A 26,162-nucleotide genomic window follows, 5' to 3' on the forward strand; every position below is an offset into this window, starting at 1 on the left:
GGTGTCCGTGGTGGATTGGGAGGCGTTGTCACTCTTGCAGGTGATCCAGCAGCGAGGCTTATGTCACTGGTTATCCAATAGCATTGTCAGTCTGTGAGGGGATCTGATATCACTGTTGGTCTTGTTGATCCAGTTAAGGTGGTGTTTTTTTAAAGGTGATCTGGTATTATCGGTTTTGGGTGATTCAGTTAAGAAGCTGATGTCAGAGGTGATCTGGTACTGTTGTTGATCTTTGGTAATTCGGGTAAGAGGTTGGAGGTGATCCAGTTAGGTTATTGGTCTTGGAGGTCATCTGGTAGCACTGTTGACCTTGGAAGTGATGTGATAATGTCATCAGTCTAGAGGGTGGCAGCACTAGTGTTGCTGGAAATTAAGTAACACTGTCCGTCTCAGAATTGATCAGATGGAGTTGGGGGGGCATTTTCTTATCACTGCAGATATAGCTGTCTATAATGTATGGGGGGACAGGACACCCCCTTTTTTCATTCAATATACATCCTTGTACAATGTATGGGGGTGAGAAGAGGACACCCTCCATCAGCCCTTTCCCCGCAATTATTACCTTTTGTATCTCTTGACCCTCCCTCTTAGATTGTAAGCTCTGTATACATTTATCCCCGGATGTTGTAAGAGCATTAACAACAAATCTATCTTCATCTTGAAGAGAGTTCCTTCTCCAGCTCCCTTCACCTATAGGGAGTAAGCTCCAGTTATGGGTGGAGTAATGTAAAACATTGCTTTCTTTAATGTGGAAAATCATAAGAAATTGGAAGACAAATCAAAACACATAAAAAAACAGTACTCTGTACAATGTATGGGAGGACTGGACCCCCCAAATCTGCTCTATACAATGCATGGGAGGACAGGACACCCCCATCTCTGCTCTATATAATGTATAGGAGGACTGGACCCCCCTTCTCTGCTCTATAGAATGTATAGGAGGACTGGACCCCCCCCCCTCCTCTGCTCTATAGAATGTATAGGAGGACTGGACCCCCCCCCTCCTCTGCTCTGTAGAATGTATAGGAGGACTGGACCCCCCTTCTCTGCTCTGTAGAATGTATAGGAGGACTGGACCCCCCTTCTCTGCTCTGTAGAATGTATAGGAGGACTGGACCCCCCTTCTCTGCTCTATAGAATGTATAGGAGGCCTGGACCCCCCTTCTCTGCTCTATAGAATGTATAGGAGGATTGGACCCCCCCCTTCTCTGCTCTGTAGAATGTATAGGAGGACTGGACCCCCCCCCCTTTCTCTGCTCTGTAGAATGTATAGGAGGACTGGACCCCCCCTTCTCTGCTCTGTAGAATGTATAGGAGGACTGGACCCCCCTTCTCTGCTCTATAGAATGTATAGGAGGACTGGACCCCCCTTCTCTGCTCTATAGAATGTATAGGAGGACTGGACCCCCCCCTTCTCTGCTCTGTAGAATGTATAGGAGGACTGGACCCCCCCCCCCTTTCTCTGCTCTGTATAATGTATAGGAGGACTGGACCCCCCCTTCTCTGCTCTGTAGAATTTATAGGAGGACTGGACCCCCCCTTCTCTGCTCTGTATAATGTATAGGAAGACTGAACCCCCCCCCCTTCTCTGCTCTGTATAATGTATAAGAGGACTGGACCCCCCCTTTCTCTGCTCTGTAGAATGTATAGGAGGACTGGACCCCCCCTTTCTCTGCTCTGTAGAATGTATAGGAGGACTAGACCCCCCCTTCTCTGCTCTGTATAATTTATAGGAGGACTGGACCCCCCCCCCCTTCTCTGCTCTGTATAATGTATAGGAGGACTGGACCCCCCTTCTCTGCTCTATATAATGTATAGGAGGACTGGATCCCCCTTTTCTGCTCTATATAATATATAGGAGGACTGGACCCCCCTTCTCTGCAGAATGTATAGGAGGACTGGACCCCCCTTCTCTGCTCTGTAGAATGTATAGGAGGACTGGACCCCCCTTCTCTGCTCTGTAGAATGTATAGGAGGACTGGACCCCCCTTCTCTGCTCTATAGAATGTATAGGAGGACTGGACCCCCCCCTTCTCTGCTCTGTAGAATGTATAGGAGGACTGGACCCCCCCCCCTTTCTCTGCTCTGTATAATGTATAGGAGGACTGGACCCCCCCTTCTCTGCTCTGTAGAATTTATAGGAGGACTGGACCCCCCCTTCTCTGCTCTGTATAATGTATAGGAAGACTGAACCCCCCCCCCCCTTCTCTGCTCTGTATAATGTATAAGAGGACTGGACCCCCCCTTTCTCTGCTCTGTAGAATGTATAGGAGGACTGGACCCCCCCTTTCTCTGCTCTGTAGAATGTATAGGAGGACTAGACCCCCCCTTCTCTGCTCTGTATAATTTATAGGAGGACTGGACCCCCCCCCTTCTCTGCTCTGTATAATGTATAGGAGGACTGGACCCCCCTTCTCTGCTCTATATAATGTATAGGAGGACTGGATCCCCCTTTTCTGCTCTATATAATATATAGGAGGACTGGACCCCCCTTCTCTGCAGAATGTATAGGAGGACTGGACCCCCCTTCTCTGCTCTGTAGAATGTATAGGAGGACTGGACCCCCCTTCTCTGCTCTGTAGAATGTATAGGAGGACTGGACCCCCCTTCTCTGCTCTATAGAATGTATAGGAGGACTGCCCTCCCCCTTTTCTGCTCTATATAATGTATAGGAGGACTGGACCCCCCTTCTCTGCTCTATAGAATATATAGGAGGACTGGACCACCCCCCCCCCCTTCTCTGCTCTGTAGAATGTACAGGAGGACTGGACCCCCCCTTCTCTGCTCTGTAGAATGTACAGGAGGACTGGACCCCCTTCTCTGCTCTGTAGAATGGCTGTGACCCGCACATCACACACAGCTGTCCTCTTGGGGTGTGGATATGTCAGTGCTTGTCACTCGGGGTCACCACCGTCTCCTCCATCACTGACTTTCTCCTGTGTGTCAGAAATATCCACTGATATCACTCCCCAGAGTTGGTGATGTCACCGGCAGCCAATCAGGTTGCTGGCAGAAAACGCTTGCTGCAGTCTCGTAGCTGAGTCCATGTAACCCCTTCCTTGCTGAAAAGAATCCTGTGCATGTTCAGCCATCCTTCTCCTTCCAGAGCCCCCTTCCCCCACCCCATGTTGCTGTGTGACCGGTGACATCACTGAGGAAACGTGACCCAGCAACAGAATCCATGCGACTCCTTCCTTCCCGCAGAGCATTACAGGGAAGCATCTGCAGAGCATCGCTACCGTTCATTTATCAGACAAATCAGAGAAGATGTATGGCAGATGATGTAGTGTGTGCCCCCTGTGCCTGCTGTCCTGGCTGGAGGGTCCCATCCACTGAACACAAGTCATCACAGGCAGCTCCTCATTCCATAGTAATCAGGCAAGATCTTTTAAAGGGCTGATTTGTCCTCAACTTCCATTTCTTATGAATTTCCACATTAAAAAAGCAATGACTCCACCCCCAGCTGGAGCTTATTCCCCATTGGTGGAGGGGAGCTGGAGCATGGACTCTCCTCTATAGGGGTCCATGTATACAGAGCTCCTCTCAGTGTCTTTAGGGGTCCATGTATACAGAGCTCCTCTCAGTGTCTGTAGGGGTCCATGTATACATAGCTTCTCTCAGTGTCTGTAGGGGTCCATGTATACGAGCTCCTCTCAGTGTCTGTAGGGGTCCATGTATACTGAGCTCCTATCAGTGTCTGTAGGGGTCCATGTATACTGAGCTCCTCTCAGTGTCTGTAGGGGTCCATGTATACGGAGCTCCTCTCAGTGTCTGTAAGGGTCCATGTATACGGAGCTCCTCTCAGTGTGTGTGTGTAAGGATAAATGTATATGGAGCTCCTCTCAGTGTGTGCAGTGGTCCATGTATACGGAGCTCCTCTCAGTGTCTGTAGGGGTCCATGTATACTGAGCTCCTCTCAGTGTCTGTAGGGGTCCATGTATACGGAGCTCCTCTCAGTGTCTGTAGGGGTCCATGTATACGGAGCTCCTATCAGTGTCTGTAGGGGTCCATGTATACGGAGCTCCTCTCAGTGTCTGTAGGGGTCTATGTATACGGAGCTCCTCTCAGTGTCTCTAGGGGTCCATGTATACAGAGCTCCTCTCAGTGTTTGTAGGGAAAATTTACAGCAGAGCTTCTCTGTGTCTGTGGAGGGCCCTATTTTCTCCCTTTAAAGACAGACCAGTATCTGCCTCTCAAAGGGGCCCTTGTCTGTGCCCAGTGAGGGCTTTTATCTGACCTGTTAGGGCCCTGGTCTACCCCATGCAAGGGCCCGCTACCTGTCCCTGTGAGGGCCAATATTGGTCCCTTGTAATGGGGTCTTTGTCTCCCCTGTGATGTTTCTCCTCTGAAGGGCCATATCTGTCCCCTGTGAGGGCCCTTGTCTCCTCCCAGTGAAAGTTTGGATGTCCCCTGTGAGGGCCTGTGTCTGTCGCCTGTTGAGGCCCCTTTTTTGCCTCTGTAGTAGGGTCATGTGTCCCCTTTTAGGACTCATATTTGCCCCCTCGAGGGACTTGTGTCTGTCCCCTTCAAGGTACCATATCTGCCCTCTGTGAGGGCCCATGTGTGTCCCCCTACGTGCCCATGCATGTCCCTTCTGAGGGGTTGTATGTGTAGCCTGTGAGGCCCCTATTTTCCCACCGGGGCATGTATCCTGGGAAGGCTGTTTGTCTATTGTGAGTGTCCATGTCTGTCCCATGCAAGGGTAATGTCTGTCCCATGCAAAAGGGGGGGGGGGGGTTAATTAGATCTCTGTTCTGGGTTAGTAATACTTGTGTCTTGTGGGCCTCATGGCATCATCTGTAGTGATGATGGATGGGGAGGATCGGGGTTGGGTAAGGTAAGTACGGAGGTCCTGTAGGGAGCCCCTAGTTCAGAGATGGTGAACCTTGGCACCTCAGATGTTTTGGAACTACATTTCCCATGATGCTCCAATACACTGCAGAGGGCACAAGCATCATGGGAAATGTAGTTCCAAAACATCTGGGGTGCCAAGGTTCACCATCACTGTCCTAGTCCATATGACAGGTGAGTGTGTGTTGTAGGTGTTGGGCCCTTTCATATGTTGATTTCTCCTCTATGGATGTCTGAACTACACTGGGAAGGCTCTTCACCTCTAGTCTTTCTAAATCCAGAAATGTGTTGTGTTGCAGGAGCAGGGGGCCTGCGGGAGGAGCCACAGTTTGTGACCGCGCGTGCTGGAGAGAGCGTCATCCTGAGGTGCAACGTGGTCCATCCGCTCACAGCGCATCCTCCGCCCTACGTTGTGGAGTGGTTTAAGTTTGGCGTTCCCATTCCCATCTTCATCAAGTTTGGCTTCTATCCCCCACATGTGGACCCAGAATATGCAGGTAACGGTTTGCTGGACCTGTTACCTTTATACGGCTTGTTACATGTAATAAGGTTATGTAATAATGTTATATGACAGTATGTAATAATGTTACATGTAATATTGCATGTACTAATGATATGTAATAATGTTATATGACAGTCTTTTTATCTGTGCACATTATGGAAATAACTGAATCAGGATCACATTCCCATAGTCCTTTTAAACCTTTAAATATACCCAGTGACGTATATATGGCCTCAGGTGAGACACAGAGATAGAGAAAATTCTCCTACATAAGTTGTACCTGTTTATCTGCAGCCTCTTTCAAAGTGCTGAATTTTTTAAAGCTTGTCTGAGCTGTCAGAAAAAAAGGGGGTGGAGAGTTGAAGTTAGACTACAAAGCTCAGTGAGGAGAGCTCTGATCGCTGATTGGATGTAAGGGAAACCCCCTTTACACAGCACACCAGAACAGAACTGAGGCTGCCAGTCACATGCTTTGTGCTGGTGCTCCCTCCCCTGTCACTTTTTTTTTTTTTATGTTTGGTGTCAGAAAAACTTGTCAGAAGTGATTTGTGCTGATAGAGGAACAAAGCAGCAGACAGAAATATACTTAGTGCTTTTAATTGAGGCAAGCACACAATACAGAGGGGAACGCTTTGCCCATATTTCATGTTTGAGGTTTACAACCTCTTTAAATCTGCCCCCCAGCCTTCCCCTTAATCTTGCACAGTTGTACGGGCTTCTCTCCTGTGCTAAAATTGCCTACTCTGATTTCACTGCACACTGTGAGCTTCTCACATTGTACATTAGAAGCTGCAGCAAGTCATATAGAGCCTGCCTCATTTCTTGGCTGGAGGAAATCCAGCATCATTTAGCCCTTTCCTCTTCAGTTGTCCTGCCCCTTTTCATTTATTGAACTTGAATTCCTTCGATCATGGAGACTCCGTATTACATGTGGGCATTACCTAGGATGGTCTGCATACAAATACAGCCTGCCTAGGGGAATGCCCACTTCTTCAGACTGACATTCACCTATCAAGGCATATTTTGAAATTCTATTTTTATTGAGTTTTAAATAAAAGTATGGACAAGTATAATAACATAATGTGACATAAAGGTCAGGACACAGAGTGATCGAATCATAAGAGAAAAAAGTTGAATCACATATAAAAATTGCCAATTGGATGCAGAATATACAGTGTACAGCTTATAAGTGTAAACAGTGTCCATCATCGATCACACCTATGTACCAATATATATATATCGCAGTACTATAGGACATTACAAGCTTGATTTTTATTTTTTTTAACGGTTTTCTGTTCTGCATGATTGGCACTGATGTGTGGGCACCTCCCAAACTGGACACATAGGGGGAGATTTACTAAAACTGGAGCACTCAGAATCTGGTGCAGCTGTGCATGTTAGCCAATCAGCTTCTAACTTCAACTTAAGCTTTGACAATTAGGCCGGGCTCACACTGGTACAACACAACAGTGGTACGACTGTGGATCCGGCTTTGCCCTGCGACTTGAAGTCCGACATCATTGGGGATCCGACTTAATGCAGGCACTTTGGGTCTGGTATGAATCTTTAGGGGGAACTTCACACCAGATTTTTAAAAAAATGCCATGGGTTCCCTCTCCGAGACCATACCAGGCCCTTCGACCTGGTATGTCACTGCCCGGGGCATGGTGGGGCGGTGACATCATGAGGGGCGGGGGCCTCCGGGTGATGTCACTCGGTGACCCCTGCCCCATGCCAATAGAAGCAGTGGCACACTGCGCACCCGGCATTAGAGCAGGAGAGAGCATCAAGTCAACATCGGAAGAAGAACAGAGGGAGAAGACAGTGGAGAAGACCTGGCAGAGGCAGAAGACAGCGGACAGAGGGAGAAGAACCAGAGAGAGCTAGAAGACATCGTCGGAGAAGAACCGACAGAGGAGGCAGAACAGCCAGAGGGGGCAGAAGAGATTGTAAGCGACGCCGGTGCTGTGTTCATAAATTACTTTAAAAAGCTGTCTACTGCATTTTATTTTTGACACTTTTTAGGTGAATGGGTAGGGATACAATGTACCCCATACTCATCCACATAGGGTGAGGGACAGGATCTGAGGGTCCCCTTGTTGAAGGGGGCTTCCAGAGTCCGGTAAGCCCCCCCCCCCACCCACAGCCCCTAACAACCAATGGTCAGGGTTGTTAGGACGAGGCCCTTGTCCTCATCAACATGAGGTCAAGGTGCTTTGGGGTAGGGGGCACAAGCCCCCCTGTCCCAAAGCACCCCCCCCCCCCCATGTTGAGGGCATCCGGCCTGGTACGGTTCAGGTGGGGGGGAGAAAGTGCTCGCTCGTCCCCACCCCCTTTTATGACCTGCCGGCCTGCAAGCTCTGATAAGGGTCTGGAATGGATTTTGGGGGGACCCCATGCCATTTTGTTTGGCGTGGGAGTTCTCCTTATAATCCATGCCAAACTGAAGGGCCTGGTATGGTCTTAGAGGGAGAACCCATGCCGCTTTTTTATTTTATTTGGCGTGGAGTTCCCTTTCAAGATCATTAGAGCACAAGTCGCATGCCAAAGTCGGATCAGTTAAGACAGCAATCTGACTTTGATCCGACTTCAGTGATATTCAGTGGGCTGAAATATAATCAAAAGTCAGACCAGAGTAGAGCAGGGAGCATTTTTTAAAGTCAGACCGACTTGTGTCAGACCAGTTAAGACGGCTCTCATAGGGAAACATTGATTTTCACATGTCATGTGACATGAGCGCCCAATGTCGGAGCGCTTGTTGTACCAGTGTGAACCCAGCCTCAGCCCTCGTTCACGTTGAATGTGGCCTTGAAATCATGCTACTTCAGTGCACTCATATGGTTTCAAAGCTGCCAGTCAGTGCAATTTCATGTGAAGCTTGTCGAAATCTGTGCGACTTCATGCATAGGTGTCAATGCAAGTTGCACATGAAATCACCAAAAATAGTGCAGGAACCTTTTCAAAATCAGTGCGCCGATATGAACCGTTCCTTAGGCAGAAATAGCATGCAACTTATCATGCGACTTTGATCTAAGTCAAACCGATGTGAACAGGGCCTAAACCTTGGAAGCTAATTGGTTACTATGTACAGCTGCACCAAATTCTTTGTGCACCAGTTTTAGTAAATTTACCCCATAAAGTATAGCAGCATACTGTAAGCTTATTTGCTGACAGAGCTGGCTGTAGCTTTAAACAAGCATTTAGCAAGCTCCAGTCAATATTTACTAACCATCTAGTGTTTGCAGAGCCCAGGGTGTCCCAGAGATTGCTGAATTCTCCCCGAAGCTCCATGATGGTTTGCACAAAGCTGCAGGCAGAGCTTCCATTGAAGGCTACTGTAGAAGTGAAGGATGTTTCCAAAGCTCCATAAAATCTGCTCAAAGCTCATTAAGTGCTTTTTAAATGCTGTTTATATTAAAATATACCTAAGAGGGTGATTATAGGGTTTCGACAATAAGAAAATAATAAAAGTTGTTAGTTTTAAATTTGGGAGGGAATTGTGAGTCATAAGCTCCATAGTAAACAGCCTTGGAGATCGGAGGAGAGGAGCTCCTTTTAAAAGCTCCAACTCCCAATAACTTTAGAAGAAATGGAGAGCATCACTGTATTCTTTTTATCAATAAAGTGATAGGGTCAGTGACTTTAGAGCTGTGAAAGAATCAATCCCTGACATATAATATTCTATATTCCCATCGCTCATTTTCCTGGATAAAGCTCTACAAGTTTTTTGGGCGCTGCAGCAACCGCCAGCTGGAAACTGGATCAGAAAGCCACATTGAGGATATTTTCCAGCACACCACGGATCGTCAAGTAGTGTCCACATTTTTTTTTTTTTATTGCAGCAAGATCACAGAGCAGGTAGTGCAATGTTTTGGAATCACGCAGGACCTCTTCGTCAGGCATGCCTCATTGTGTCAATCTCTAACATGTCATAATACATGGACACAAAATAATTTTTGAAAAGCTCCACCTTTTTATAGTTAAAGGCCAACCTTATTCTCCAGACCAGTGACTTTGTCCAGGTTGAGGTGATGTCTGTCTGTAGAAGGCATGAGAAAGCATTGACTTAAACCCCCCAGGAACAGCAAAGACACCAGGATTTACAGTGCCTTGCGAAAGTATTCGGCCCCCTTGAACTTTTCAACCTTTTGCCACATTTCAGGCTTCAAACATAAAGATATAACATTTTTATTTTTTGTGAAGAATCACCAACAAGTGGGACACAATTGTGAAGTGGAACGAAATCTATTGGATAATTTAAACTTTTTTAGCAAATAAAAAACCGAAAAGTGGTGCGTGCAAAATTATTCGGCCCCTTTCAGTGCAGCAAACTCACTCCAGAAGTTCAGCGAGGATCTCTGAATGATCCAATGTTGTCCTAAATGACTGATGGTGATAAATAGAATCCACCTGTGTGTAATCAAGTCTCTGTATAAATGCACCTGCTCTGTGATAGTCTCAGGGTTCTGTTGAAAGCGCAGAGAGCATCATGAAGACCAAGGAACACACCAGGCAGGTCCATAATACTGTTGTGGAGAAGTTTAAAGCCGGATTTGGATACAAAAAGATTTCCCAAGCTTTAAACATCCCAAGGAGCACTGTGCATGCGATCATTTTGAAATGGAAGGAGTATCAGACCACTGCAAATCTACCAAGACCTGGCCCTCCCTCTAAACTTTCAGCTCAGACAAGGAGAAGACTGATCAGAGATGCAGCCAAGAGGCCCATGATCACTGTGGATGAACTGCAGAGAACTACAGCTGAGGTGGGAGAGTCTGTCCATAGGACAACAATCAGTCGTACACTGCGCAAATCTGGCCTTTATGGAAGAGTGGCAAGAAGAAAGCCATTTCTCAAAGATATCCATAAAAAGTCTCATCTAAAGTTTGCCACAAGCCACCTGGGAGACACACCAAACATGTGGAAGAAGGTGCTCTGGTCAGATGAAACCAAAATCGAACTTTTTGCCCACAATGCAAAACGATATGTTTGGCGTAAAAGCAACACAACTCATCACCCTCAACACACCATCCCCACTGTCAAACATGGTGGTGGCAGCATCATGGTTTGGGCCTGCTTTTCTTCAGCAGGGACAGGGAAGATGGTTAAAATTGAGGGGAAGATGGATGCAGCCAAATACAGGACCATTCTGGATGAAAACCTGTTGGAGTCTGCAAAAGACCTGAAACTGGGACGGAGATTTATCTTCCAACAAGACAATGATCCCAAACATACAGCAAAATCTACAAAGGAATGGTTCACAAATAAACGTATCCAGGTGTTAGAATGGCCAAGTCAAAGTCCAGACCTGTATCCAATCGAGAATCTGTGGAAAGAGCTGAAAACTGCTGTTCACAAATGCTCTCCATCCAACCTCACTGAGCTCGAGCTGTTTTGCAAGGAAGAATGGGCAAGAATTTCAGTCTCTCGATGTGCAAAACTGATAGAGACATACCCCAAGCGACTTGCAGCTGTAATCGCAGCAAAAGGTGGCTCTACAAAGTATTAACGCAAGGGGGCCGAATAATTTTGCACGCCCCACTTTTCATTTTTCTATTAGTTAAAAAAGTTTCAAAAATCCAATAGATTTCGTTCCACGTCACAATTGTGTCCCACTCGTTGGTGATTCTTCACAAAAAATACAAATTTTATATCTTTGTTTGAAGCCTGAAATGTGGCAAAAGGTTGAAAAGTTCAAGGGGGCCAAATACTTTCGCAAGGCACTGTACATGGTTATGCCATCTATGAGCTATCAACTCGGTCCAGATAATAGACACTGGCCCTGATGATGCCTGAACAAAGATGGTGCAAGCCTTCTGGAGAGAGAAGCAGAGAAAGGCATGTGGGATTACGGTGATCTCTGAGAGACGATACATCTAATAAAAAAAATAAAAAAATAAAAAAACATACCTGGAAGTGTAATGCCCCATACACACGATCGGACTTTCCGACAACAAAACTGTTGATTTTTGTTCAAAGGATGCTGGCTCCAACTTGTCTTGCATACACACAGTCACACAAATGGTGGCCAACAATTATGAATGTAGTGACGTACAAGACTTACATGATATCTCCATTTAGAACTCTAGTTATGCCTCCGACTTGTACTTGATTCCGAGCATGCGTGGACTTTTGTCCAAGGGACTTGTGTACACACGATCGGAAAGTCCGACAACAAACATTTGTTGGCGGAAAATTTGAGAACTCGCTAGCCAACATTTGTTGGCGGAAAGTCCGACAACAAATGTTAGATGGAGCAAACACATGGTCAGACTTTCTGCCAACGAGTTCACATCCAACATTTATTGTTGGAAAATCTGATCGTGTGTACGGGGCATAACACTGACACATTACTTTGCAAAGCGTACTGGAGGTCGTATCCTCATAATATGGAAGGCCCTCTCTCCATGCTGTCCTGGAGACTGGTATTATTAGAGCCTGTATATGGCACTCTCTTGGAGTTGGGTAATACGAAGGTCCTCTAGCTCAGTGGTTCTCAACCTCAGTCCTCAGGTACCCTCAACGGGCCATCTTTTGGGAACTTACCTTAGATAAAATAGCTCTTATCAACACCATGTCATTAATATTGATTTAAAGACGCCGTGCAAAGTAAAGAAAAACATGAAAACATGGCCCATTGGGGGTGCATGAGGACTGAGGTTAATAACCACTGCTCTAGCCCATGATGCCCTGGAGGCTTATAATTTAGTAGCCCACTATCTCATACTGTCTTTGATGCAATTAATATAGAGGCCCTCCATCCCATGCTCTCCTGGAGGCTGGTAATGTGGAGGCCCAATATCTTTTGCTATCCTGGAGGCTGGTTATATGAAAACCTTCTAGGCAATGACCACCTGGAGGCTGGTAGTATGGAGACCTTCTATCTTATGCTCTACTAAAGGCTGCTAATAAAGAAATCCTACCTCTGATGCTCTTGTGAGGGCTGGTATAATGGAGGCCCTCTGATGCCCCCCTGGAGGCTGGTAATATGGAGGCCTTCTATGTCATTATTTCCTACTCTAGATTCTGGTAATATAGATGTTCCCCTTCCAGTGTCTTCCATCTAATGCTGTCTTGTAGGCTTGTAATATGAAGGCCCTCTATTTAGTGCCCCCATAGAAGTCATTCCACATACAATAATCCTAAACATTGTGTTTGGTAATATATTGGCTGAATTTTACTTATCATTTTGCTACCTTTCTAGGCCGTGCCACCCTCCATGACAAGGCATCGCTGCGCATTGACCAGGCTCGCTCACAAGATCAGGGCTGGTACGAGTGCAAAGTGCTGATGCTGGAGCAGCAATACGACACATTTCACAACGGCAGCTGGGTACATCTGACAGTGAACGGTGAGTATGGTGTATGGGCAGCGCCAGAGGAAGAGAATTATCAGAACCTGTTACAAGGTGTATTTTTGGGTCTCATTATATTCACACTGCCAGGTACAGGACAAGGGGTGGGTGAAAGGAACAGCTGCCCTGGGTGCAATAGTTTACTGGGGGCGCCTTCCTTCTGTTGCAAGATGGATCCCCTAAGCTTGCACATCATGAGCGGGGAAGGAATCTTTTCGCTGGGCACTGGATGACCTTGTCCTGGCACTGTGCACTGTTTCCTCTGTGCTGGGTCTGACTTTAGGCAATACCTGACCAGTTTCAGGACATGCTGCCACTTTTCGTCCTACAAATGAGTCTTTGCTTAATGAATATTTTATGTCTGGGATGAAGAACCTTAGCTGTCCAGTTACATCAAGCTTGGACACTCTTCATATAGAATCTGGAAATATGCATCAAGTGCAATAGGGGCAGCCCCCTTGGACTTTAGGGTAGAAATGGGTGTAGAGAAGTAGATAAAAGACAACGTGGCACTACGTTGCCTTTTATCTACTTCTCTACTCTAATTTCTGCCCTAAAAGTCAAAGGGGGCTGCCCCTATTGCACTTGATGCATATTTCCTTTTTCTGTATTTAGGATGTTGGCAGTTTAACACATTCAATTCCCATAAACACTTTTTCTTCAAACAGAATCTGACTTTTCAAGCCTCTGTAACTTGCTTACATGAGAAGAATTTGTTATTTAAAGGGTAACTCTGCTTTCATAGGGAAAAAAATTGGCAAAGTAAAATATATATAATATAGCGTATACAATTGTTACACAAGTCATATTGTAATTGAATATAATTAGAAATTACCTTTTTCCTTTTCAATCTTCAGCTCTCTAATTTTTTGTAAAATGCAATATGGCAACCTAGAGGCATTCTATGCACAGATGGTGAACAGAAAGCCCCCCCCCCCCCCCAAAAAATATAATTGTCTGCTTGTGTGATTGGCTCTATGAGTTTCCCAGAAGTCTGCATTATGATACAAGTTTGAGCCCTGCAGGTGCAGCAGACGATTCATAATTATCAAACCGCTCCCAAGCAGATTCACTGTACATATGGACAAAGATCTGGCTATTTCTTCAGAATAACAATGGGTAGGAATCGGCACCAAAGTTTGTTAAAATCCTTATAATGTACATAGATCACCCAGAGGGGAATGTTTTTCTTTTTTCTCACCCAAAGTGGGATTACTATTTAAAGCCGAACTTCATTAAGGATATCGGGCAACTGGAGAAAGTGCAGAGAAGGGCAACCAAACTGATAAGAGGCATGGAGGAGCTCAGCTATGAGGAAAGATTAGAGGAACTGAATTTATTCTCTCTTGAGAAGAGGAGATTAAGGGGGATATGATCAACATGTACAAATACATAAATGGTCCATATAGTGAACTTGGTGTTGAGTTATTCACTTTAAGGTTATCGCAAGGGACAAGGGGACACGCTTTACGTCTAGAGTAGCGGGTCTTCAAACTATGGTCCTCCAGTTGTTCAGGAACTAGAATTCCCATCATGCCCAGTCATGTCTGTGAATGTCAGAGTTTTACAATGCCTCATGGGATGTGTAGTTCCGTAACAGCTGGAGTTTGGAGATCCCTGGTCTAGAGGAAAAGAGATTTCATCTCCAAATACAGAAAGGTTTCTTCACAGTAAGAGCTGTGAAAATGTGGAATCGACTACCTCCAGAAGTGGTTCTTGCCAGTTCAGTAGATTGCTTTAAAAAAAAGTCCTGGATTCTTTCCTTTCTGGGTACAGGTGCAACAATATAACTGGGTACGGGTGCAACTGATCAAAAAACTCACGGATCATTCCTTGGATCAGAGTCACGGATTGGATCATTTTTCGGATCAGCAAATTATAATTGAATTTGCAAAAACCTGTGAAAATTCCACCACCATATAGTCCCCACTGTAATATCCACAATCTCCCCCACTGTAATATTGGTTGAGCATAGCTGGGTTATGGCTGGGTTATGGCTGGGTTATGGCAGGGTATTGGCAGAGTACTGCAGAGTATTGAGGGATGGCTGCGACTACAATTGTCACAGAGCAGTGCTGTGGGCACTACAGATGCAGCCCCCAGCACTGCTTGCATCCAATCTCTCCCCTCCACTGTACAGATCTGTACATAGAGGGGAGAGAGGAACCGGTGTCATGACGACGCCGGTTTGTTTACAAGTGATCGCTCTGTCATTTGGGCCGAAGCCGTGGCCTTTCCTAAGGCTGAGACCGCGGAGCACGGCGTGTGCCGATCCGAGCGGGGTGACCCGTTCGGATCAGGGATCAGTGATGATCCGTTGTACCCCTATAACTGGGTACTGACATGTATTGGTAAAGTTTATCCAAGGAATATCTGATAGCCTCTTGGGGGATCAGAAGGAATTTTTACTGTTCAGGCTCTGAATGGTTTTGTATTGCTATAATTTTGGAATATATTCCCCAGATCATTGGTCAGGAAGGAGTTGGCCCTGTGTTTCAGAGGTTGCCTCAGTTGCCCCCAAGGTGGTTATTTTATTTTACTCTGCAGTTGGTGAGAGATGGACTTGGCAGATGAGTCTTTATTCATCCGTCTTCCCTGGATGAGTTGGGAACCCCATATTCCAATGTATTTGGGATGAACATTTGGTACCTGGAGTGGTACATTTGTGTTCTTTCATGGTTCTGTCTTTTTCATCTGTTTGTTCTGTGCAATACAACGTGCCATAATTACAGTAATTACACATTTCCGCTTCTTCTCCTCAAAGTTGCTTGCTGTTCAGACATTCAGAACTTTTTATCTTCAGCTTTTTTGGGGGTTTGGTTGGAGAATGTGTACTGTTTATTGTACAGATCTCTGCTGCTATCTATGTGTGTATATGCAATCTGCGGTCCCTCAATGTCATATTGTGTGTCTTGGATCTCTGGTTGTCATATTGTGTATCCCTGTTCCCTTGTTGTCATATTGTATATGTCCAATCCTTTACACCACTGTCATATTGTAGATCTCTGATCCCTCACTGTAATAGTGTAAATCTCTATGCCCTGGCTGTCATATTGTATGTCTCTAATCCCTAACTGTCATATTGTATATCTCTAATCCTTAACTGTCATATTGTATGTCTCTGATCCCTAACTGTCATATTGTATATCTCTAATCCTTAACTGTCATATTGTATATCTCTGATCCCTAACTGTCATATTGTATATCTCTAATCCCTAACTGTCATATTGTATATCTCTGATCCCCAGTTGTCTTATTCTATATCTCTGATCCCTGTTCTTTTATTGTATGTCTTTGATTCCTGTTTGCTATTTTATATACTTCTGATACCTCAATGTCTTTTGTTCATCTAGCATACATTTCCCACATGTGCATAAAATGCCTACAGATAGCCTTGTACATGAACTCTAATGCCGCGTACACACGACCGGACTTTCCGGGAGACTTGGTCCGGCAGACCGGAATCCGTCGGACAATTCGATCGTGTGTGTGGGCTCCAGCAGACTTTTTTTCCCCAAAAGTCAGACGGACCTAGAAATAAAACATGTTTCAAATCTCTCCGACAGACTAAAAATCGGGAAAACCTTTCATCTGTGTGCTAGTCCAACGGACCAAATGCGACGCTAGGACAGCTATTGGTTACTGGCTATTGAACGTCCTTGTTTAGTCCCATTTGCTTCATCACATTCAAAATGAATGGATTTAGTCCGGTCGTGTGACCAAGTCCGTTTCGTTCAGAAAGTCAGTGGGACCTCCACCGAAAGTCTGTCGGGAAGACCGGCGGACCTAGTCCGTCAAAGTCCGGTCATGTGTACGCGGCATCATTGTATATATTTGAACTCTGGTTGTCTTACTGTAGAACTCTCATTCCTGGCTGTCTTATTGACTGTTAAATTGTGTATTTCTGATCGCTGTGATCTTATTGTATATCTCTGGTTCCCGGTTGTCATACTATATTTCTGATCCCTTTATGTCTTACCGTATGTAAGACATAAGATTTCAGATTGTACATCTCTGATCCTTAGTTGTCACATTGTATACTGTACTGCCTAATCCTTGGTTGCCTTATTGTAAATCTCTGAATCCTGCTTGTCCCATTTTGTGTCTTTTATCCCTAGTGTTTATATTGTACACTATATTGTCAAAAGTATTGGGATGCCTGCCTTTTTACACCACATGAACTTAAATGACATCCCAGTCTTATGCCGTGTACACACGATAGGATTTTCCGACAACAAATGTTGGATGTGAGCTTGTTGTCGGAAAGTCCGACCGTGTGTATGCTCCATAGAACATTTGTTGGAATTTCCGCCAACAAATATTTGAGAGCGGATTCTCAAATTTTCCGACAACAAAATTTGTTAGAAATTCCAAGCGTGTGTACACAATTCCAAGGCACAAAAGTCCACGCATGCTCAGAATCAAGCAGAAGAGCCGCACTGGCTACTGAACGTAATTTTTCTCAGCTCGTCGTACATGTTGTACGTCACCGTGTTCTTGACGTTCGGAATTTCTGACATTTGTGTGACCGTGTGTATGCAAGACAAGTTTGGGCTGACATCCTTCGGAGAATAATCCACGGTTTTGTTGTTGAAAAATCCTATCGTGTGTACAGGGCATTAGTCCGTAGAGTTCAATATTGAGCTGGCCAAATCATTTGCAGCTATAACAGCTTCAACTCTTCTGGGAAGGCTGTCCACAAGGTTTAGGAGTGTGTCTATGGGAATGTTTGACTATTCTTCTTCCAGGAGCGCATTTGTGAGGTCAGGCACTAATGTTGGACAAGAAGGCCTGGCTCGCAGTCTCCGCTCTACTTCATCCCAAAGGTGTTCTATCGGGTTGAGGTCAGAACCAGTCAAGTTCCTCCACCTCAAACGCACTCATCCATGTCTTTATGGACCTTGCTTTGTGCACTGGTCCAAATTATTTGGTGGAGGGGGGATTATGTTGTGGGGTTGTTTTTCAGGGGTTGGGCTTGGCCCCTTATTTCCAATGAAAGGAACTCTTAAGGCGTCAGCATACCAAGACATTTTGAACAATTTCATGCTCCCAACTTTGAGGGAACAGTTTGGGGATGCCTGTTCCTTTTCCAACGTGATTGCACACCAGTGCACAAAGCAAGGCCCATAAAGACATGGATGAGTGAGTTTGGGGTGGAGGAACTTGACTGTCCTGCACAACCTGATAGATTACCTTTGGGATGAATTCGAGTGGAAACTGCGAGCCAGGCCTTCTTGTCCAACAGTGCCTGACCTCACAAATACACTTCTGGAAGAATGGTCAAGCATTCCCATAGACACTCCTAAACCTTGTGGACGGCCTTCCCAGAAGAGTTGAAGCTGTTATAGCTGCAAAGGGTGGGCCAACTCAATATTGAACCCTACAGGCTAAGACTGGGATGCCATTAAAGTTCATGTGTGTAAAGGCAAGCGTCCCAATAGTTTTGACAATATAGTGTAAATCTATGATTTCTGGCTGTCTTATTGTAACTCTCTGATCCCTGTTCATCATATTGTATATCTCCAATCCTTGATTGTCATATTGTATATCTCTGATACCTGGTTTTTCAATTGTATATATCTGATTGTTTGTAGGCTTATTTCCCCCATTTCTATCTTTTATAGCTCCCCCAACCTTCACCGAGACCCCCCCACAATACCTGGAGGTGAAGGAAGGAAGTAGCGTCACTCTAACTTGCACTGCTTTTGGGAATCCAAAGCCAACCGTCACATGGCTGCGAGAGGGCGAGTTTCTCGGGGGAACCCCAAAATATCAGGTTGGTAAAGACTTCCAATTCCCCCCTGACCTGTAAAGTGAATTTGTGTGGGTTAAATGACAGTTAGGTTTTATTTTGTTGTGTAGAAGAAGGTCAATATAGCAGTCTATGCAAAAACATGGTATTTTTTATGGACACTCAGAACTGAGCAGATATTTCAGTGACAGCCCAGGGTCGGAGTAGGTGGAAGTTGGGGGTCGCAGTGGGTCATACACCATATAGGGTGTAAGTGTCAGTAGTTGCAGTGAGGGTGTCAATGACATGTGCTTGTTCTCTGTAGATGAACGATGGCAGTCTGACCATTTCTTCGATTGGGCGTGAAGACCGGGGCTCATACACTTGCCGCGCTACCAGTATTCAGGGAGAAGCAGTTCACAGTACGCGGCTTCTAGTACAAGGTAACGGCGTCTCATCTGCTCCAGGCTGCCATGTCCCCGGGGTGTGCCCTCGCTGCCTGGCCTCCAGGTGACAACATGGCCTGTTTTGGGCAGCTGAGGTAATGTTTCTTCTGTCCCCAGGGTCGCCTTTCATTGTTTCCCCTCCTGAGAACATCACCGTTAACATTTCCCAGGATGCCCTGTTCACATGCCAGGCTGAAGCGTATCCAGGAAACCTCACCTATACCTGGTACTGGCAGGAAGAGAATGTGTTCTTTAAGAAGTAAGTTGTCCCAATAACCCTTTTTTCCTGTCAGATGATTATATCCATCTATCTAATTCAAGCTCTCTATGTGTCTAAGCATCCATCCATCCATCAAATTACGTGTAGGTGTGTGTGTTAAAGTGTTTATAACCATAAAATAAAAAAATTGGATCCTGTTATTCTAAAGCATGTTATACAGCACAGTGCTTGTGCTGTGTAATTTGGCCACCTGTATCACCTGAAATACCTGGCTGATCCTGGCTGGCTATGTCTTCCCGCTCCCTGTAAACTGACCACTGTATATCATGGCTGTTGAGCCCTGACACCGTGGTCAGTTTATGTGCCCCCGTCATCCGCAGCTCTTCTGTTTTTCTGTGCTCCCCCCCCCCCCCGCCATGCCTGTCAGCTCTTACCAGTGCCTGCCCCTCCCTCCTGCTGTTGAAATAACTGTAGAAAATACACACAATCCCCTGCGTCCTATGCTGCAGCATCTGTTCTTTGTAAAAAGTATGCCCATTACTACCTAATTTCAGTGTGGTGCACACGTAACTCCTCGCTGTTCCCCTTCTCCCTGGCTGACGTCTCGGCTCTCTCCTCCTCTCCTCCCGACTGACGTCAGCGAGAGATTCTCGGCCTCTCCCAGTCTAGCTGTCAGATCAGGACAGGGAGCAGCGAGGAGTCACGTGGGTGCCGAGCGGCGCTGTGAAATAAGGTAGAAATGGGGCATCTTTTTTTTAAAAACATGCACAATGCATAATAGGACGCTTTTTAACAGTGTGAACAGCAAAATTTAATGAAGCTTTCATCAAGGTTGTGGCAAGCTTCAAATAGCTTTCTAGGCCACATTAAGACTTGTGGTCGGGGGGCAGCAAAAATGCGTGGTTTCGTTTTACCCCTTCTCCCCTTAAGCTGCAATAGGCAGCGGATGGGGATGTTTACATGCTGCAGCTGTGATGCTTTACTTCGTGCCCATGGGAAAGTTGCCTCAGCTTGCGATGGTCAGCAGGCAGCAATCACAACCAATGCTACACATTCCAGTCAATGGAGAAGCCGCACAAATGCCCCCCAACTGTGTGCAATGCACGCGGTTGCAGTGCGTTTGTCAGCAAAAATGGGTTTAAAACAGGCGGTGAGGAGGCATCACATCGCTTCCTCCCCACCTAAACATTGCCTCTGAAGTGCAATTTGAATGCAGATCAGGCTTCAGAGGCAAGGGAGATTTATAGCCAATGAAAATCGACCCTTTAAGCACCATTCAGCTCCAGTTTGGGATTGTTAAAGTTATATTAAAGCTTTGTTTTGTTTTTTCTGATCCTCTAATTTTTAGGTCCCGCACCAGTACTCTTGGCTCCTTCCCCTCTAGCAGTGCCCCCAGAGAAAGCTTATTGCCCTGGGGGTACAACTGCATGCTCGCTCCTGGGCCGCTGCACAATGCGTCCATAAGTTAAATAGAGCCGCGACTCACCCCCCCTCTCCTCATTGCCCCACTGGCTGTGATTGACCGCAGTGGAAGCCAATGGGCTCCCGCTGCTGTCTCGGCCAATAAGGAGGAATAGTCCTGGGAGAGGCGAGGCTATCATGAACATAGCTGGACCGGAGGGAGCTCAGGTAAGTGCATAGAATGCATGAAGGTAAAACAACTTCAGCCTTTAGAACCACTTTTAAAAACAGATCCTAATGGGAGTGCAGACTAGAGATGTGCTTGGGAGTCCTCTGATCTCATCTTTTGCAATGCCATACTTGTACTCCAGTGAGCTTGTCACGTAAACAAAGGGGAGCAGCTCATTTAAACAAAAGTGTATACAGTTAGAGCGTGAAGTGTGTTATGCAAAAGGGCTGAATAGCCTCATCTGACTGTGCAGTACTAACGTGTGTTGTGTTTTCTCTCTTGTGACAGTGACCTGAAGATGAGGGTCCGGATCCTCATCGATGGGACCCTCATCATATTCCGGGTCAAACCAGAGGATGCCGGGAAGTATACCTGTGTGCCTAGCAACAGCCTTGGACGCTCTCCATCAGCATCGGCATACCTCACCATCCAGTGTGAGTGCAGAGTCTGGGTGGAGGATGGCTTATAGGGATGGGGCTTTCTCTAAACCAGCACACACAACTAAGTAGTTAAAGGGGGAGTCATTGTCTTCACCCACGACCTGAGACTCTTGGGGTCTCTTCAGTTTCCTGATAGCTATAGAAAATGTAACACAGAGACATGTCTAGTGGGCAGAGCCTGCGATAAAGTGTCTCTTAAGTGATATAGCTCATCTATTGTCTTAACAGATCCTGCACGAGTAATCAACATGCCACCTGTCATCTATGTTCCGGTCGGTATTCATGGTCAAATCCGCTGCCCTGTGGACGCTGTGCCGCCTGTCACCCATGTGAAGTGGAATAAAGATGGCCGACCCCTGAAGATGGATAAGGTTGGTGATGTGTATTGTGGTCGGAGTTCCTTATTCATCTTGTCCTTCTCTACTGCTTTTGGTCAGGTGTCCTTTGTGGTTAAAATGGCTGGCAGGTGATTTGCTGGTTGATGGTCAGCCGGAACTTTGATGATCCAGGGAGAGTGGGGGGCGGTGTGCACATCTTAATGCATAGAATTCATTAAGATAAAATAAACTGCCTTTACAACCACTTTAAGCTGGAGTGTCTCTATCCAAATAAAGTGTTGCAAGTGAGCTGTAGTCAGTCTTTTATGTTATTTGGGTTCCTTAGGTTTCTCCTAAGCCAAGGACATTGTTCTGCCTGCTCCTGTTGAGTGCAGACAGAGTGAGGAGATATAGGGGTTGATTTATTAAAGACAAATAGACTCTGCGCTTTGTAAAGTTGCCCTCTGCAAGTGCAGTTGCTCCAGAGCTTAGTAAATGAGGTAAATACCCAATCACATGCAAGGAAAATAAAAAAACTGCGTTTATGCTTGCACGTGATTGGATGATGGAAGTCAGAGCTTCATTCTCATTTACCAAGCTCTGGAGCAACTGCATTTGCAAAGTGCACAGTCGATTTGCCTTTAGTAAATCAATGCCAGTGTATTTGGTTATAAATATTTGCTTCAACCTGGCCCATCACACAGGGATTCATCCTAGTGATGTGGGCTGGTGAAGAGGAAATTATATGGAGAGACCTTATGGAAGGATCCTTCTCTTCCAGCCTTTGCCTGCTGAGGATATGAGTGTCGAAGGGTCCAATCCTCCCTTCCCAAGTTATTGCCTGGGGAGGGTGTAGCTCCAAAGAGGTTCAGCCTTTGACCCCCTAGTCCTTTTACTTGGAGAAAGAAGCCAATGCTAAGAAGAGACTTTGTTCTGCTAGCTGCCTGTCTGGGTCTAATGTCCTAAGTAGGCCTGTGGCAAATGCCTAAGAATCTGAAAGTTAGATGTCAATTTTAGTCATCTGAATCTACACTGGCCGTTGGCAGAGACCCAAAGTGTCCTACAGCTGACCTGTGATAAAGATCAGAAAGACACTAGCCTGTCCTGGCCTGAAGAGTTCTTTGAAAAATGTGTTGTGTGGAGGGTTTTTTGCTGCTGTTTTGGGGTAAATAAAGGGATACTGAAGTCTGTCTTGTCGATATTCAAGTATGTTTGTCAGTGAGTGTTTGGGTATGGGTACAGGGCAGGTCACCTTTAGGAAGGGTAGGATAGCCAGAAAAAAAAAAAACAGCAGCTCTTTCATGCCGCGTACACACGATCGCAATTTTGGTTGGAAAAAGCTGATAGCGTCTTCCATACACACAGTCACGCAAAAGTTCTCTGAACTTTCGACCATCAAGAACGTGGTGACGTACAACACTACGACTACAACACTACGACGAGCCGAGAAAATTAAGTTTAATGCTTCCGAGCATGCGTCGCATTGTTTGCGAGCATGCGTAGGAATTTTGTGCGTCCAAATTTATACAGCCGATCGGAATTTCCGATCAGAACTTTTTCCAACCAAAAAATTGGAACATGCTCTCAATCTTTTGCTGGCAGAATTTCCGAAAGTGTGTACATAAGTAATTCTTCACAATATTAGAAATAGATTTCATTAGCCCTATTTGCTCTTGGAATACTGGGCACGGTCCCACATCGTTGATTATAAAGCGATTGAGCGGCTGCCATTTTCTCTTTTTGCTGTGTGCACATTTCTGTTCAGAGTTGGGGTGCACGGGACTATCGCTCTTGAAGAATAGCCTGTTTTTTCTCTTCTTTTTTTTTCCCTCGTCTTTTTAGGTGTCAGGTTGGAAAATGTTGGATGATGGATCTATTCACATTGAGGAGGCGACGGAGGAGTTGCTGGGCACTTACACCTGTGTGCCTTACAATGCACTGGGGACCATGGGCCAGTCCCCTCCTGCACGGCTGCTGCTGAAGGTAAGTAGAGTAGGTGGATGATCTCACTCATGTTAGTTTAGTGCCTGACAGATTCCTGTAGTTTGATTGGCAGTATACACAGACTTCTGATTTTTATGTTTGTGCGGTGTACGCTTTTATGTTTGTATGCAGGTGTAGTCAAAGTGGTCACCTTCTGCCCAATCATTTAGCACATACATGGATAGGGGGCCCCATAATATGCTTAATAGGGCACTGATTGCAGATTGTATTTCTGAATTCTGGGTGGGCGGGAAATTTATAGAAATCTTTCTGATTGTTGAGAGGGGAAATGTAGCAGGTTGTTTTCCATTGGAGAGATTTCTGGAATGGAGAGCAGCAGCAAATGTCTGCCTTCCTAATGTGTAATATCCCAGTCTCACCATTATAAGCATCTTTGAGACATAAATTATGTATTAGTACTTTCCAGTGGCTACACCCAGTCCATCCGTCCGCTTACCTACAAATCTCCACGTAGAAATGAACTTGTATAATTAACCCCTCGGCCACAGCCTTATTAAAGTTGTTGTAGTTTCTTGCCTACTTTCCTGTACTCCTGTTGTGCCTTTTTTAAGTCTATTTACAGCATCTTTCTGATGTATTGTTTCTTATTCTGTTCACCACATCTTTCATTCTCATAGGACCCGCCCTATTTCACGGTGCTGCCCGGCTGGGAGTATAGACAGGAAGCTGGGAGGGAGCTGCTGATTCCTTGTGCTGCTGCTGGAGACCCCTTCCCCTCTATCACATGGAGAAAGGTATGTAGACTAACAGATGCTGTATTGCAAGAGGTGGGTCTAGGTAGCCAGGGCATTATTATGGAGAAGGGTCTGGGAAGGCAGTGCATTGTTGTGGAGAAGGCTGTGAGCAAGCAGTGCATGTTCTGAGGAAGGGTTTGGATAGGCAGAGCTGAAGCAGGGTCTGGACAGGTGGCATTGTTGTGGAACAGAGTCTGGGTAGATAGCGCATTGTTTTTGAGTGGGCCTCAGTGGGTGGAGCCTTGCTCTGGAGCAGGGTTAGGGTAGGCGAAGCATTGCTCTGGAGCAGGTTTTGGGTGGGCGAAGCATTGCTCTGGAGCAGGGTTGAGTAGGCAAAGTATTGCTCTGGAGCAGGGTTTGGGTAGGCGGAGCATTGCTCTGGAGCAGAGTTTGGGTAGGCGGAGCATTGCTCTGGAGCAGGGTTTGGGTAGGCGGAGCATTGCTCTGGAGCAGGGTTTGGGTAGGCGGAGCATTGCTCTGGAGCAGGGTTTGGGTAGGCGGAGCATTGCTCTGGAGCAGGGTTTGGGTAGGCGGAGCATTGCTCTGGAGCAGGGTTTGGGTAGGCGGAGCATTGCTCTGGAGCAGGGTTTGGATAGGTGGAGCATTGCTCTGGAGCAGGGTTTGGATAGGTGGAGCATTGCTCTGGAGCAGGGTTTGGATAGGTGGAGCATTGCTCTGGAGCAGGGTTTAGGTAGGCGGAGCATTGCTCTGGAGCAGGGTTGGGTAGGCAAAGCATTGCCCTGGAGTAAGGATGAGCTCAGGTGTGTTCGCAATGCTCCACATGCAGAGCCCTCCAGGAAGTCGGCGCAGCTCTGCACTAATCACAGGCAGTGAGACATTGCCCCGATGCGCGGCTGCAGAGATTGGGAAATGTCTCACTGCCTGTGATTAGTGCAGTGCTGCGCCGACTTCCTGGTGGGCTCTGCATGTGGAGCATGCGAACACGCCTGAGCTCATCCTTACTCTGGAGCGGGGTTTGGCTAGGAGGAGCATTGCTCTGGAGCAGGGTTTGGCTAGGTGGAGCATTGTTTTGGAGATGCATCAAGGTAGGTGTAGCATTGTTCTATGTAGAGATCTGAATACGTGAAGCATTGTTCTTGAGCGTAGTATTGTTCTGGAAATGATAGGTGATTTATGGGGGTAGCATTTCAGAAGCAAATTACACGCGCACGTGATGGAGATGGAGTTATGTGGGGGATGGTGTGAAAAGTCAGAAGTGACAGAAAAAAACAGCTACCTATATTTAGGACATACACAAGCTTGTATAATACCGTAGCTGTCTGAGTTGGCGCTGAATTCAGATATAATGGTCGAGAGAATTTGATGCCATCAGATTTTGCGCAGATCTTCACTAAGCTCTGTGCATCTTCATTGGTAACATATTGGGGAACTCTCCTTCTCATTTCTGGAGTTCACAGAACTGTAAAGCGCGGGTAGAAGTGTGTCAACCTTCTGAATTGCTGCTATCATTTATATATTTGCTTGCCCCATTCCTCTGCATTTTCCACCCCAGATACCAGCACACTGTACACCACACCTCTTCTGCTTTCCATCCCCTGAGACAAGTAGCGGGAATTCCATAAACTGGAACAGTAACAGAGCTGCCTGCTACTTCCTTCCATGCAGCATTGTGTGACCCAGATATCACTGGAAGGTGCATAACAAACCACTCGCCCTCCATTGTATACCCACAAGATATTTAACTTCTCTCTTACTGGAATCCACATTCCCCATAGAGAATCGCTTTTCGTTTAATACAAGGCAGTGTCATTGGTTTCAGGAAGGTGGAGGGGGTGAGCGAGATTAGGGGTTCTGTCCTGGAAGGTGCTGTACTCTGTGTTGTGCTATACATGGTGTCCCCGATTTGCAGTTTAATCTGTGTCTCAGGATTGCAATATTCTGTGTCAAGGGGGATTTGCATTATACTCTCTGT

At 46.1% G+C, this 26,162-nt stretch overlaps 1 protein-coding gene across 4 annotated transcripts in view; it reads left to right on the forward strand.

Moving 5' to 3' along the window:
- Positions 1-26,162, forward strand: part of IGSF9B (immunoglobulin superfamily member 9B) — a 107,532-nt gene that overhangs the window by 14,525 nt on the left and 66,845 nt on the right. For all 4 annotated transcript variants that reach the window (XR_013263253.1, XM_077457902.1, XM_077457904.1 and 1 more), the window contains exons 2-10: positions 5,151-5,348; positions 12,558-12,704; positions 18,332-18,483; positions 18,764-18,881; positions 19,002-19,143; positions 21,023-21,168; positions 21,403-21,545; positions 23,334-23,474; positions 24,113-24,229. Coding sequence is in view for 3 of the 4 variants with exons in the window: in XM_077457902.1 (XP_077314028.1) it covers positions 5,151-5,348; positions 12,558-12,704; positions 18,332-18,483; positions 18,764-18,881; positions 19,002-19,143; positions 21,023-21,168; positions 21,403-21,545; positions 23,334-23,474; positions 24,113-24,229 (1,304 nt within the window). In the remaining variant the exon portion in view is untranslated. The remainder of the gene's footprint in view (positions 1-5,150; positions 5,349-12,557; positions 12,705-18,331; positions 18,484-18,763; positions 18,882-19,001; positions 19,144-21,022; positions 21,169-21,402; positions 21,546-23,333; positions 23,475-24,112; positions 24,230-26,162) is intronic.

This window comes from Lithobates pipiens, unplaced genomic scaffold (assembly GCF_037356315.1).
Source record: "Lithobates pipiens isolate NorthernLeopardFrog02 unplaced genomic scaffold, aLitPip1_a1.2 Scaffold_27, whole genome shotgun sequence".
In the NCBI taxonomy this organism is placed as follows: Eukaryota; Metazoa; Chordata; class Amphibia; order Anura; family Ranidae; genus Lithobates; species Lithobates pipiens.